The sequence below is a fragment of the Australozyma saopauloensis genome, chromosome 2 (assembly GCF_035610405.1).
Source record: "Australozyma saopauloensis chromosome 2, complete sequence".
Lineage (NCBI taxonomy): Eukaryota > Fungi > Ascomycota > Pichiomycetes > Serinales > Metschnikowiaceae > Australozyma > Australozyma saopauloensis.
In genome coordinates, this window is record NC_086132.1 from 391,109 (window position 1) to 406,290 (window position 15,182).

General features: G+C 48.9%; 6 protein-coding genes across 6 annotated transcripts; 4 read left to right on the forward strand and 2 right to left on the reverse strand.

Moving 5' to 3' along the window:
• Nucleotides 1–309: 309 nt before the first annotated feature.
• PUMCH_001419 (uncharacterized protein) lies at nucleotides 310–1,770 on the forward strand (the record flags this gene model as incomplete). The annotated part of the gene is made up of 1 exon (XM_063020470.1): nucleotides 310–1,770. The coding sequence occupies one exon, from the start codon at nucleotides 310–312 to the stop codon at nucleotides 1,768–1,770; it is 1,461 nt and encodes a 486-aa protein (XP_062876540.1).
• Nucleotides 1,771–2,278: 508 nt separating this feature from the next.
• On the forward strand, nucleotides 2,279–5,584 carry PUMCH_001420 (uncharacterized protein; the record flags this gene model as incomplete). Its single annotated transcript, XM_063020471.1, has 1 exon — nucleotides 2,279–5,584. The coding sequence occupies one exon, from the start codon at nucleotides 2,279–2,281 to the stop codon at nucleotides 5,582–5,584; it is 3,306 nt and encodes a 1,101-aa protein (XP_062876541.1).
• Nucleotides 5,585–5,698: 114 nt separating this feature from the next.
• On the reverse strand, nucleotides 5,699–7,420 carry PUMCH_001421 (uncharacterized protein; the record flags this gene model as incomplete). The annotated part of the gene is made up of 1 exon (XM_063020472.1): nucleotides 5,699–7,420. One exon carries the CDS (start codon nucleotides 7,418–7,420, stop codon nucleotides 5,699–5,701), a length of 1,722 nt encoding a protein of 573 aa, XP_062876542.1.
• Nucleotides 7,421–8,059: 639 nt separating this feature from the next.
• PUMCH_001422 (uncharacterized protein) lies at nucleotides 8,060–9,541 on the forward strand (the record flags this gene model as incomplete). Its single annotated transcript, XM_063020473.1, has 1 exon — nucleotides 8,060–9,541. The coding sequence occupies one exon, from the start codon at nucleotides 8,060–8,062 to the stop codon at nucleotides 9,539–9,541; it is 1,482 nt and encodes a 493-aa protein (XP_062876543.1).
• Nucleotides 9,542–9,558: 17 nt separating this feature from the next.
• Nucleotides 9,559–10,980, reverse strand: PUMCH_001423 (uncharacterized protein; the record flags this gene model as incomplete). The annotated part of the gene is made up of 1 exon (XM_063020474.1): nucleotides 9,559–10,980. One exon carries the CDS (start codon nucleotides 10,978–10,980, stop codon nucleotides 9,559–9,561), a length of 1,422 nt encoding a protein of 473 aa, XP_062876544.1.
• A 1,072-nt stretch (nucleotides 10,981–12,052) lies between these two features.
• Nucleotides 12,053–14,989, forward strand: PUMCH_001424 (uncharacterized protein; the record flags this gene model as incomplete). Its single annotated transcript, XM_063020475.1, has 1 exon — nucleotides 12,053–14,989. The coding sequence occupies one exon, from the start codon at nucleotides 12,053–12,055 to the stop codon at nucleotides 14,987–14,989; it is 2,937 nt and encodes a 978-aa protein (XP_062876545.1).
• Between the last annotated feature and the right edge of the window lie 193 nt (nucleotides 14,990–15,182).

The following is a 15,182-nucleotide window of genomic DNA, read 5'->3' on the forward strand; positions in this document are numbered from 1 at the left end:
CCTTTCTTGCTCATCTTCAAATGTTTTTCCGGTCCCTGACTCAAAATCTACTTCCTGCAGATACTGCCCTTCTCTGAATCACCATGCTAAAGTGAATCATCCATGCGCCGCCAAGCGCACCTGGAAAAACCAAAAGAGTCTTTACACAAACACAAATTTGACTCCGACCACTAAATGCCACAAACAGAGGCAGCCTGACTCGTTCTGCTTGCTCCAGCCTGCAATTTGCAGTCGCGTCACGTGACCAGGCCCCGAAGATATATACGCGCGCCATTCCGCCCAAATTTTCCACCGCCAACTACAAAGAAAATGTTATCTCGTTCTCTCCGCACAGCCAGACGGTTCGGTGTTCCCCGTACCTATGCTCTTTCCGCCAATGCCCGCGCGCTCATCTCCAAGCCTGTGGCCGAGGTCGACCCAGAAATGGCCGACATCTTGCAGCAAGAGAAAAACAGACAGAGAAACTCCATCACCTTGATTCCTTCGGAAAACTTCACCTCCAAGGCCGTCATGGACTTGTTGGGTTCGGAGATGCAGAACAAGTACTCCGAGGGTTACCCTGGCGAGAGATACTACGGTGGTAACGAGATCATCGACAAAGCCGAGTCTTTGTGTAGAAAGAGAGCCTTGGAGGCTTTCGATTTGAGTCCTGAACAGTGGGGTGTCAACGTGCAGCCCCTTTCCGGTGCGCCAGCCAACTTGTACGCATACTCCGCCATTTTGGAGGTTGGCGACAGAATCATGGGTTTGGACTTGCCTCATGGCGGTCACTTGTCCCACGGATACCAGACGCCATCCGCCAAGATCTCGTACATTTCCAAGTACTTCCAGACGATGCCTTACCGTTTGGACGAGAGCACTGGTCTCATCGACTACGACACCTTGGAGAAGAACGCCATTTTGTTCAGACCTAAGGTCATCGTGGCCGGTGCCTCTGCATACTCCCGTGTGATTGACTACAAGAGAATGCGTCAGATTGCCGACAAGGTTGGCGCATACCTTTTGTCCGACATGGCGCACATTTCCGGTTTGGTCTCTGCTGGTGTGACTGACTCGCCATTCCCATACTCCGACATCGTCACCACCACCACGCACAAGTCTTTGAGAGGTCCTCGTGGTGCCATGATTTTCTTCAGAAAGGGTGTCAGATCCGTCACCAAGAAGGGTAAGGAGATCATGTACGATTTGGAGCGTAAAATCAACTTCTCCGTGTTCCCTGCCCACCAGGGTGGCCCTCACAACCACACCATCTCTGCCTTGGCCGTAGCCTTGAAGCAGTGCACCTACCCAGAGTACAAGCAGTACCAGCAAGAGGTTGTTGACAACGCTAAGGCCTTCGCCGACGCTTTGAAGGCCAAGGGTTTCGACTTGGTTTCCAACGGAACTGACACCCACTTGATCTTGGTCGACTTGCGTTCCAAGAACATCGATGGTGCTCGTGTTGAGGCTGTCTTGGAGAGAGCCAACATTGCTGCCAACAAGAACACTGTTCCTGGTGACAAATCTGCCCTTTTCCCAAGCGGTTTGAGAGTCGGTACCCCCGCCATGACCACCAGAGGTTTCGGTCCCGAGGAGTTTGCCAAGGTTGCAGAGTACTTCCAGCGTGCTGTGGATATTTCCATCGCTTTGAAGGCTCAGGAGCAGGGCTCAGTCGCCAAGGAGTTGCTTGCATCTTTCAAGAAGTTGGCTGATGAGAGTGAGGATGTCAAGGCCTTGGACAAGGAGGTTCAAGCCTGGGCTGGTGAGTTCCCCGTTCCTGGTGATTTGTAGTTTAATGTCCCGGAACTGGACTAATGGGTATTCGCAAGAGATGTCTCTTGACGCAACGAAACTAGAAAATGATTTAAGTGCAGAGACTGGTATCCATCCTCTAACCTAATGAGATTGCCAAGACGAATAACGAAAATTAATTTTGGAAGAGGCTATCCCTCGTGCATTCCTGGAAAAAAGGTATTTGTAATTAACCGTCAAGAAAACAAATAGATGACGAACATCAAGAGCAGCCACTCTTTGGCTACGACGTATGAATAAAAAGTGGTAAAAAAAAAGTTATTTCCAATTGGTTCAATTGATTCGAGAGCTGGATTCTTGTTCAATCTAGTGGTACCCAATTGAAGATCCCGCTGCGCCATTAAAAACACCAAGGTAAGATAACGAATACGTAAAATCTGTAATATTTATCTCTGCATTTTCATCTCTTTTTGCATTCATTCAATTTTTCTCACGTGACTGTTTGTTTACCCCAAATTTCACTCATTCACATTTCAACACCACCAAAATGCCAACCACAGACACCAAATTGGCCTTTCCACAGCCGTCTGCTTGTCTGCTTCGACCTTGTCATCAGACCATCCTGTGGTCCAAAAATGGCATCATTTGCTATGCTCTGCACGCAGAAACGGGGCCAAACTTGAACATCACGTTTCTAGAGAATACCGACGGCAAAAACTGGCAATTGGCACCTTCGCAGGGTCTCACGATCCGCCCGCTGGACGCACGCACGGCCCAGAAGTTGGTTTTGGTGCAATGGAGCAACATTTCGACGGATTTGGCCGTTTTTGATGAGTTGGGAAACTTCTACATCTTGCTAGCCGGAGTGGGGCTTTTGAAGAATAAGCGGCTGCTGAAGTCAGGCACACCAGGGACACAGTCTACGCCAAGCGCTGGAAATGTAGCCACGGCGTCTAAGTGGGCTGTAAACGGCCCGAATCTTGGTGCACCTACAGGCGGGAACAGTAGTACGAGTCTGGCCGGTAAAGAGACAAATGGGACTTCAAAAGCTAGCACTCCTTTGAAGGGTTCAACTAATTCGGCTCAGAGTGGCAATGGGACTGGAACTGCCGAAAAAGATAACGGTGTGCTTAATAACAAAACTGAAGAACAGGAGGCGCCTTCGTATGAGTTGACCTCGTACAACCACACGGAAATGATATATAGAGATATTCAGAGCGGCGCTAGTGGCCAGCCGCTTCAGGGACAATGTGTAGCCTTCAAATGGTTGATGGTGGACAAACCGCAGATAGTGAACAAGCCTGCCAAATGGTCTGCCGAAAGCAACTCGTATGTCTACAGCATACAGCAGTATAAGCTGCAGCTTCTAGCGCATCCCATTCCTACCAAACAGGCCTGTTTGGCTGTACGTCAGTCCGGTATTGTCGATTTGTACTACCAGGGAGAACACAAGGTGGAGTATCATAAGCTCAGCGTGGATTTGGGCGCCGGACGAATTGCGTCTCGATTAAATCTCACGCACGCCTCCATTGGTTTCAGTGCCGACAAGAAAATAATCATCACAGCGTTGGATGTGGCTCTGAACCTCATTCTCACGTACTCGCTTGCCCTTGACTGGGGATTCCTCGTAGCTTCCGCGCTTCGCCAGAGCAAGGATCCACACTATCACACACCCAAAGAGGAGCAGACTCCGCCCTCGTTGGTATCCACCCTTGTCCATCAAATGAAGCCTAGTGCCTCGATGTGCGTTGGTGTCAGCGCCAGTGCTGAAAGCGATTCTAGGGACGATGCTATGGACTTGGATATTTTTCCAAATGCAGCAAATGAACGCGACCGATCTGCCTCCATTGAGGCCAACCGACTTGTCCTGATAGACATTCTATCTCCGTACCATGCTCAAACAGCTACGCTCGATGTGTTGATCACATACGAGCACATTTCACTGGACCCAAAACAGAGCGTCTCATTCAAAACACAGCGGTTCCAATACATGGACGTTTCTTCGACAGTACCGTCCTGCTTCTCGGCCGTTGGAGGTTCTGGAAATGCTCAAACAGGCCAACTTTACTCGTTGGTTCTACAAGACGTGCTCAGCATCCCTGGCCGCTTTCAGTCACTTTCTCTTGCCCTTTCGGAGTCTATTATTCTCTTCGCACTTGAAAGCGGTGACTTCGTGCCGATCTCGCGCTCTACTTGGAAGTCTTTGGGTAACTCGACAGAGGTCAAAAAGGAAGAGATTCAAACACCAAGCACGAAAACAGTTGACACGCTTGCTACTCTTTTTGATTGCGGCTTCTGCTTCCCCACTCTTCTGTGCGAAGATAGACACTTTGCGTACGCAGTGTCTCCCAACATGACTAGTGTTGTCTACTTCCAGCCCAGTTGCAGAGACTCGTTATCCTTGGCTGTGCTTAGGAAGACGTCGCGCATCGAAGAGCATCAATTGGCTAGTATAGGCTTCGCTCACACTCATGCTCATGCATGTTACTCCAATGCTTGTTCAGATGATTTGATGGTGCTAATCAAAACCGAGTACGACAAGATACAATCCAAGGAGCAGCAGCATAGCTTCCTCGAAAAACTCAACACAGAGGCACATTGTGCAATTAACTTCCATCTCAGCTCTTTCGGGAAAGAATCCGTGGATAAGCTTCTTTCCAACCCTCCACTACAGAAGCTTCTTTCATTGCAGCTTGCGCTAAGCGACTTGGCTGACAACAAGAAGACGCGCGACATTGCATGGGTAGTACTCAATTTGCGGTTTACGAGCTTTGGAATCATGTTCACTCTCTCGAGTATCTATCGTCAAATGTCCAAGAAGAAATCCGTCGAGGACACCCTAGAAGACTCCATCCATCGCGCCGAATGCGTGTATCTGTTGGTTGGTAACGTTAAATGGCTCATCGACTTCATTGTTTATCTCAACCAGGAGTTGGCGCAGCTTCTGTTGTCAAAGCAAGACCGTGAGCATTCGTTGGTTACTGTAGAAAACTCCATTGCGCTTCCCATAATATTGAGCAAAATTCCGCGTCTTTTCCTCATGTATGCGCTTTCATCCATTGGGAAAACGCATGAAATCTTGAAGAAGCTCCACAAAGACTTGAGTGAACACAACAAGCTCTTCACTCCGATGAAAGAGGCTTTGGATCGCTTCTTGGGTGCATGTTCGTCTCTGCCATGGAAAGTTTCTAATTTCGAGAGCTTTCTTCGCGAATGTGAGGGACACATCTCTAAGGAGTTAGCGCCTAAGCTGGCAGACCGTGCTCTACTGCTCCGAATGGAACAGGATTTGTTTTGTCGCGGCAAGATCCCGGCTGAGTACGTTATGATGGCAAATGCGGTCATCGAGCGCCATGGTCACAGCATCTCGCGTGATACCAAGCTTTCCGAGCTCTTCTTCTACGATACCTCTTGGATAGCTGTTGGCGCTGCATGTTACAGAAACGGGAATGAATCAGAGAATACGCCAGCAACAAACCCGGCTCCAAACTATCCTAAAGGCGCAATTCATGAGCCAATGGACGTTGACGATGGATCGTCCAGACCTCGCAAGATCGCCAAAAAGATGGTGGGTACTCTTATTCGTCAACCCTATTCAAAGCATGAGGCAGTCGATGCTTTGCGCAAGATATTCATCTCCTGCTCGTCGCCCGTCTTCTCTGGCGGCCCTTCACAGATGGGCCGTGGATACATATCTGCTGACAAGGTGCGCAAATGTGTCAGATGTCGCTCGGTATCCTTAGTGGCAGATCCATTGGTGTTTGATACGCCCCATGTGATTGCGCTTTGGACGATGGTATTTCAAAGAACATGCATCTGCGGAAGCGCATGGGTTAATTGTATATACACTTAGACATACATGGAGACTCATATTTTGTTCGAATTATGCATTGAAGTAAATTATGGAAGCGATTATTTAGATACGGCTTCTTCAAAAATGTGAATAGATCCTCTTATCTAACAGTTTCTAACCAGAGGCACCAGCAACAGTAGCCCCAACTGGTATGGTTGCAGCAGCAGCCTTTCTTTTCTTCATGACCTTGGATGCGTACATCATCACGAAGGGCATGCAGAGATTGCTGACCACACTCCATGCCACGAGGATTCCGATGTATCTACCCATGTCACCCTTCCACGAGTTAAAATAGGCAATGTTCATGAGATGGTACGAATTGAACACCGGCATGGCGTAACCATAACGGTAGAAAGTAGGGCACAATGGAATTGGCGAGATTGTGGGGGCCAAGTTGGTCACTGCTACGAACAAGATCACCAAACCGATACAAGCAGGCTTGAAGATGAAACAAACGAGCACCAACGCCTCCATGATCGACCCAATCGACGACATGGTCAAGAAGGCAAACATCCAAATGACAAGGAAGCCCAGGTATCCGAAAGTGGCAGTGAAATTCATTTGGAAGGCAGTGTTGAGGACAATGTAAGCCAAACTCAAAAGGAAGTAAGCGCCCTGAGCCAAAAACATTCTCACCGCCACAAATCTTGCGGGAGTGAGCTTCGAAGCCAACTCAAGTTGCACAGGGTATGTGAACACAAACTGGAAGAAGGTGAACACACAGAGGTAAATGAGACCAATCTGCAAAGGGGCTTGGTACACAGCCTTCTTCACAGGAAGGTTGTCTACAAGTTTGAAGCTAGGAAGCGATGTGAAGAGCGAGGGAGCATTGTTCATGACCTGTGAAATCTGCGTCGAGTTCAACACCGTGAACCAAAACTGATTCCACTTCACCGTACGCATGATCTCACCGAACTGCAACGCAATCAGCTGCGTCACGGGAATCACGTAGTTGGCCACCTTGTTGTAGTCACTACCAGTTTCGTAGTACACAGCCAAGAGCTCTCTGGAGGGACTAAAGGAGCTGTTGGCAGTCGCGAGCATCCGGTACATGATTGCGGTAGCATTGTTTCTGACAAAATAAGCAGCACTGTACTTCTGCACGTACACTTGATGTTGCGCATATTGCTCCAACGTCATGTTAGCGGCGCTGGCCATCTGCACGGACTCGGTATAGTTCAACACCTTGAACGTTCCGTACGGAGCCAACTTCGGGCTCGAGAAAAACTTCGTGACTACAGTTCCAAGCACCGGAGGAAGCTTCTCCACCTCTCCGTCACCATCTACCACCAAATAATGGAGGTTCTTCAAGCGGCCCGCGCGGCCAAAGAAACTACCCCAATAGATACAGAGACAAATGGCAAACCCCAAAATCAAAAACACATAGTTGGTGAGAAGCGTCCGGTAGATCACCGTCCGTGTCTCATGCAAATTGCTACTCCAGAAGCGGTCCTTCTTTGTGGACACCCCTTCGTCTACGGCCAACTTCTCATCCAAACCCTCGACGCCGGGCTCCACGCCTTCCTGAGAGCCCGAGGAAGCCTCGGATTTCGTTGCCACCTGCAGCTCCTCGTCTTCGTCGGCCTCTTCCGGTTCTAGCGTCACACCATACAACTCACCATTGTATCCGAAGTTTTCCAAGCCAGCGACCGCCGAGGTGACGCTGTGGGTACGAGCCCTGGTGCTGGACAAAAGGTTGGATGCAGTCGAGGACACCTTCTGGAGAAACGATTGTCTGTCACCTTGAAGGGCCTGTGGATTTACATCGCTTCCCGTGAACGAAGCCACCTCATGGGAGGCTTCGGAGGAGCTGAGGGAGCTCCGAGGGGCAGCCATGGCTATTCTGCAGTACGGTTGTGAGCACTTGCACGTCTAGATCCGTTAAGGTTCGTAAATGTGCGTAGACGACTCGTAAACGGTGTCGCTAGTTCCCAAATAACGTTCGTAAATTGGGTTAGGTTGGTGCTTGGTGCTAGGTGCGAACTGCGAACTGTACACCACTAAATATGATGGGGCACTATATGCAGTCCCATTATGTCAACTAGTTTCTCCCCGCCTATTCCATGGAAAATAGAATGAAGGCAGCCGCATAGACTAGATGTTTTTCGGCAACAACGTGGCCCGATTAGGCAATGGTTATGGGCCCTTCCACGCACAATTGCCTAATCGGGAAATTCCCTGTGTGTTTATTTTTTTCCGGCCATCGCTTATTTTCACCTCGGCCACGCAATTTTTTTGCGCTCCAATTGGGGACAAATTGTGGGTACACTTCGTTCTTGTCAGTACTGCAGCCAACCGTGCAGCACCCTCTGTGCTTCCATTTTCCCTCACTTTCGGCTAGGTACTTGGGCTGACGTTTGACACCGTGCAAATTGGCGTCGTAATTGCTCGTAAAGTGCTCGTATCTGCTCGTATATAGCTCGTAAGGTGCCCGTATATAGCCGTTAGCCACTTCTATCTGCACTTCCTCCAGCCATGGCCCAAACCCTTCTTCTGCGGGTCAAGAACCGCTTCTCCCACGCTTCCCCAAGCAATGCATCGCCTCTGGCCGAGCCCGTGCCAGAACAGAACCAGCAGCCCATTGACGATACTATTCTGCCCAAAACGGAACCCGTGAGCGGCGCTCGCCCTCCCAAAAGGGAAAAGAAGTTCTCGTCTTTGACTGCCAAAGAATGGTCCGTCATCATGTACAAGCTCTGCCGGCTGTACTTGGTGATATTCTGTATGTGGCTTGGGTTGCTTTCGATCTACTGGGGTTCCGTTTATCGCCGTGAAAAACGTGCCGCCAATTTGAACATGTTGGTGGTCATTGAGGACCAAATCTTCACTCTGCAGAACGGCACCATCATTCCGCCGGTGATCGGCCCGCTGTTTGTGGATCTTCTCTCCGACGGCAACGGCGTGGGTCGGTTTAGCATCTACTACGGCCGCATCTTGGAACACTTTGTTCCGGAGAACACAAGCATCTACGACGCCGTGGTGGACGAGGTGTTCACGGAGAGGTACTGGGCCGCGTTCTACATCAACAAAACCGCGCTGAAGCTTGTGTACGATATGATCGCCGGAAACGATACCCTGGTCAACTATACGATAGCGCTGCAAGACATCATCAGCTGCATCTACGAGCTGGGCCGGCTGTACAGTGCATTGACGCAATACGTCATGAAGAGCCTCAACCGGATCTGCTTGGAGTGGACCGAGACGTATGCGCCTGCGGCGTACGCGCAGTTGCTTCAGTCGGCGTTTACTCCGGACCAGCAGATGCAGATTGTGCAACAGACGAACTCCACCGAGGCGCCGTCCGCGCTCACCTGGTTCCCTAGTATCAATAAAATAGACTTGCGTCCTCCGAGCTCGAGTGCAGTGTTGGGTCCCTCGGAGTTGGGACTTGTGTACGCGCAACTCTTCTCGTTCCATCAGTTCAACTTTGCGGCCGACCTTCATGCGCTGTTGATCAACGAGCTCCGGTTCGTGGACTTGTTGTTGTATCGCTTTGCCTTCTCGCAGCTCAACTTCCTCATGTTGTCCTTGGTGTACTCTCTCCTCACCCTTGCCTTCAAGGTCTCTGTCACCGAGGCCTACGGAAGAGGAGGCTTCATGGTGCTCTGGATGACCATGTACTTGTTCTTCTCGGCCACCGGTGGTTCTATGGAGGTCTTGGGTACGTTTGTTCGTTACACAGGAAAGATTTATTTGATCGCGCCGGCAATGATTTTCTTGATCGTCGTCAATATCTCTCCCACATTCGCAGCCATCGAGCTTTCCCCAGGTGTGTATCGCTACGGTAAGGGTCTTCCTATGTACAATACATACGAGGCACTCAAGGTGGTATTCTTCAACACCTGGCGTGGTAACTTGGGCCGCAACTACGGAGTATTGGCTGCCTGGATCGTGTTTAACACACTTCTTTTTACATTCTTGTTGCACTACATTCGGAAACATCCTAGGAACCCATAAGATCATTATTACTTGCTCTACATAGTAAGGTTGGCCACGTCCACTGCAGGGACCACGTTGCGGAGCTTGCGGCCATTTTGCATCTCGTAGAGACACTTTTTAAGGTCTTCTTCCCAGACTCCAAGGGATACACTTCTATTCATAATAATTTCACTCACCAAATCATTTTTTAGACTCCATAATTCAGGATTCACCATCCCCCGATCCACGGGCACAATGTACGTTGATACAATATATGGCATTTCCAGAAGCAAGTACTGGGTCGAGTAGTCGTAGAGCGAGAGCTGCTTGAGCACCACAAATAATCGATCTTGTGGCAAGTTGCGTAAAGTCTCTGTGGTCAAGATTTTTTGCGTCATGAGTTCAAAAAACGTCTCATCATCAATAAGATGAACAAGACAAGCAAAGAGAATGTCATTGCTGCTGATGAGACTCTTATTCGCGAAGTTTTCGTCGAAATAGGCCTTGGGATGATCTATTAACGAAAGAGGACATCTGACAAATAATTCAGGACCGAGTACCGCGGGATTTCTCTCCACAAAGCTTTTGCAGACCTCGAAGGCCTCTTCAGGACCATTAGCAAGAGCAGCAATTAAGTCCATCATCGACATACGGTAGATGATGTCGAACTCGGGCAGCATGTATATCGGTTCGTAGATTTGAAATAAAATCGACACCAATCCATGCAACCAAGAGAAAGGAACTTTGGAAAGGGAAGAGCAGCAGAGCTGAGTTGCTGCTACAATTTGCTCTTCCTGAGTCCGTTCGTCTGCATCTACAATTGGCTGCCAATTGATTTCGAACAGGCTCTGAAGCCAATCTGGCCGCAATTCAAGACCCGCGAGAACTTCTAGAAGGGCGCAATAGTATTCAAATTGCACGCTATTATTGAGAACTTGTAGATTCTTCATCTCCCATTCTTCTGGGCGTGCTTCTCTAGGATACACGGCACAAAACCTACTGACAAAAGAGCACACTTGAGAGCGCCAAGCCGCATTCTCCGTATCCCCAAGAAGTTTGCTAACTAAAAACGGAATCACGGCATGTCTATCCACGAACTCAATGGCACTTGCATCGGCGGCGCGGAGACACCTGGCTTCAAGCACGTTGACCACAAACAACAGCCGCTCACTCCGCAAAAACGCCAAAATGTGCTCCTCGGAGAAAAACTTATGGGTTTCAGCAAAAGAAATATACGATACCACCGTCTGAAGCGTCTCGAAGCACGCCGCATTGGCCAGGTTAGAAAGAGAGATGGCGACAAGCAATTGAAGCACCGCCAACGTCTGTTCGGACGCTCCCGAGTCCGCGGTCTGGACCCGGAACTCTAACTCGTACTTCTGGAGTAGTTTTGTGTCTAAATCATCCTTTTGGGTATAGAATTGTTCGAGATTATGAAGCACTCTATCGCCAGTTTCTGAAGAGAGTAAAGAAGGCATTGAGGAGGCGAAATTTTGACAGCCAGATATTTTCTTACAGTGCTACAGCTATATAAGATATTCAGTTCAGTAGGGCCAGCTCTGATGGCGGAATTAACAACGTACCAGTTTTGTGTAGTAGTAAGTGCTTAGCAACAGTACACATGAACCCTGTACTGTGGGGATACCAGTTCCAACGACTAAAATAAACACAAAAGAGAGAGCTGGATCATCCACGTGCGGCGAGATCAATTCAGAATCCTAGTCGAGGAAAAAAGAAATCTCGGTTCCTGGCTGTTCCTGAATCTCTACTGCACTTCGGGCAAGTTGGCCGATCCGCCTATGGAAGAATTCCAGCTTCTGGCATTGAAACTGGAGATCTCAACGAATATTCCGGGCTTGACAACACTGGATCTGCTCCTGTCAGCCCATGTCCTGCAATTCGATTTTGACTTTGTGTCTGGAACGGGTCTTTGTTGGTATTTGCAACTAAAGCCACGCTAGGAACAAAACGAAATGCTTCTAACCTGCACCAAACACGGAACCATTCCATGGCAACAAACGGGCAACTCTAAACCTGCCGTACGGGTAACGAAATTGGCTATTTGTGTGTGTGTGCGCAAGTGGGCCTAATATACGAGGCTCATAACGGTGAAGAGGAACTCTACCTGGTGCATCTGTTTGGGCAATTGCTGCTATGGTCGAGAGCCAAATACACCTAAGAGAGACAGAATCAGAAAAGCCAAACTCGTTGAATAGACCAAACCACATCAAATTCCCTATTTTGCGCGGAATATCTAAAAGAATCATGGAATACCGATTAGCCCCCATGCATAGAATTGCGAACCTTATCTGCCATTCCAAAACCTTATATCATCGCCCACATGCACCACACGCATCTCGGTCCTGCAGACATCTCCAGTTCCTCGATGATGACATTTCCAGCCACTAACTACTCTGTCAGCCGTGACAGCGCTGTGTATCGCCGGCAGTTTTTCTTGATAACACCCACATTTCTTTCCCTCGTTTCGCTTGCCCCAACAAGCTTTTCTATATTTCATTTAGCCCCGTATTGACGTAGTTACCGTGCATTATGGCACAAGTCGAAAAGGCAGCCAAACCCGGCGATTTGGCCGTGGTGACTGTCGAGATCGGCATCCAGCAGATGGACGAGCTGCCCTCGTCGCCAGAAACCGCCGTGGATCTGGAACTGTACGCCGCTGTGACCAACAAGGCCGAAGGTGCAGTTGGCGAGACTCAAAGACGTGAATCTGATCACAAAACCGGAGAAGATGCAGCCAAGCCCGTTGCAGATGCCTCTGCGCTGAAAAAGAGTTCGAAAGATAAGTCGCCCAAGGCCAAACGGGTGAAAAGTAACGGTGATCGGACCATCACCATCAGCGATACACAAATGGAGGAGTATCGTGGAATCGCACTTCGTTTGTACAACGAAGAGTTTTTGTCCATCAATGCCGAGGAGTATACGCAGTTTTTAGCCTCGCAAGATCAAGAGAGCGTGGTGATCTGTGAGCTATACATGGACTTGTTCCAGTGGGACAAAGACTTGTTGAGATCCACACGTATGTTGTGTCTGAAGCTTCATCTCAAGGGTGAATCACAGGAAATCGACCGTATTCTCTCCGCATTCACTCGTGCGTATCTCAAGAGACATCCAGACAATGTCTTCTGTACTAAAGACTTCGAGAAGATCTATATCGTATTGTACAGTTTGATCTTGCTTAATACCAATTTGCACAATGCAGAGGTCGGCAAACGGTCCAAGATCTCACAGATTGACTATATTGGCAACACTCTCAGTACATTCATCCAGCAAAACCGCAAAACTGCTCCTCTTACTGTGAAACAGAGGATCCAGATTGAGCGGGAACTCCACTCGTATTACGATGCCTTGGCTAAAGAGCAGCTTTTCTTAAAGACGGACGACGTAGCCGCTGCTGCCGATAATAGGATGCTGGCAGCTTCGAAGCGTCTCTCTGTCGCAGATACTGTGTTGTCTGGTGTGTCTCACTTTGATTCTGAGCTTGACTCACGCCAATCCCCACATGGCGCCGACGCAGGCAAAACTTCTGCCGCTGCACTCAATGGCAATGCTTTTGCCTCCGATTCAAGTAGATACGGTGTTGCTGCCACTCCTCTGCAACCTTTCCATGATAGACGTCCCTACTCCCAAATGCCACATACGCCCGTGAACCCCGGGGCCAACTTGAGCTCTGCCAACGTGAGCCATCGTGCAAGCCCCCAAACTGGATTTGGTTTCACTCGTGCCCTTGCATCTGAAGTTCCAGCGCATCGCGCTTCTGCAGCTAGTTCACTTCGAGCCGCTCACAATGACATGAACTTGAACCGGCGCTCATCTCGCGCATCCTTAATGACAAAAGAATCTCATCAATCGCATGACCACACTGAAGACATGTTCTCAATGGTTTCTTTCGAAGATAATTCAGGCTTCAACTACGACTTCGGCTCGTACAACACCTACGACCAAGATACCTTCGACGTTGAGGACTTCCAGGACCGCGTTGATTTGCAGTTGGAATTGCAAGGCTCCCCATACCTTAAGGAAGGGTTGCTCAAGCTCCGGATTTTGAACAACGATAATTCAGACTTCACTGGAGGTGGCGAAAACGACGCTGCTTCTGCGCTGGAGCTTTCCATCGGCCAGCGCTCGAACATGTTCAGTTTCTTCCGCTCTTTCACCAGCTCTAAGCCCAAACCGGCTGCGCAAGTTTCTCTGGGCTCTCTTTTCCAGAAGCAGACGGAATACTTTGTGGTTGTGTCCAAGGGTGAGCTCCGTCTCTACTCTTTTGACCCTAAGACAGTCAAGAAACAACAGAAAAAGCAACAAAAGTCCAATTTCTTCAGCGGTGTGGAGGAAGAAGTCGGAGACGGAAATTGGTTGAGAAACGCCGCAAACGTCGGAAACTACAACCTTTGCTCCACGGTGGCACGTCTTGAGCGAAACTCAACCACCCCCAACGGTGTCAAGAAACCTATTTGGACACTCATTTTCCCCAGGGTCTCAAAGAAGCCGCAAAAACGATTTGTGTTCGAAGCTGGTACCCACGAAGTTGCAAATGAATTCGTTAACACTTGTAATTTCTGGGCTTCCAAGATTACCGCAGTTCCACCTTTGGAAGAGACCGTATCCTCTATTGAGTACGGATGGACTGACCTTGATTCCCTTCAATACTGCCGTGATGGCTTCAAGAAAACCCGTATTTTGTCGAAATGGGAGCCACTTCCTCGCGGAGTATACTTCAGCAACTATGTTCTTCCTGACCTGGACGCAGAGCCCGGAAAGGAACACGAGGGAATCATGAAGCAGTTCCTTCAGACGCTCAAATACTACAATCACTTGAAGTCTTTGTACATGCAATTCTCACGCCAGAAGGTCATGTTCGTGAAGATGTTCCGCCGGTTTGCTGGATGCTCCAACTATACGCTTGTAGTCAACAACTACGAGCAGAAATCACATGAGTATAAGTCTGAGCTCACGCGCTATAAGAGCTACATTGTCATGCTCGCTTATGGATTGAAGCTTCGTCTCGATTTGGAGGACGAAGACCGTCAAGGTAGCCTAAGTCTCAATGACAATGGCTACGACACCACACAAAAAGAACCAAGCATGAGCAGGCTCTCGCTGTTTGTAACCGCCAAAACTGCACGTCCTGACACTAACATCGGTGGTGACAAGGATGACGACATCAAGACCGTTGTGATTCGAGAAATCAATAAACTTCTCAATACTTCGAGTGAAATGAACCGTCTTTTTGCCAACGATCCCAACTATAAGGCTGAGGTTGTCAGCCACAACGGCGACACCAACAGCATAATGGTCAAGTCGCCTAAGACGTATAGCATCCCCAACTTGACGGACTTCGATTCCAGTCCAATCAAGCAATTGCTCTCGATTGACTCGAAGCCGGAGCACGAAAGAACCATCGCTGACATGACCACCAGCTTTTCCACTGCCACAATCAGAGAGGAAGAGGAGCCCGAGGACAAATAATTTATGGACATGTATTAGTATATATAATTTAATATTTGATTACGAAATTCGGTGTGTAGCCAAGTCGTAAAATAATGAATCCATACATCTTTGGATCTGAAAATTGTTTCAAACGTATCGAAGAATACATTCGTTTCAACTACACCCAAATAAAACCCGCGTTTGGTGGATGATCTCAGTCAATGTGTCGTTT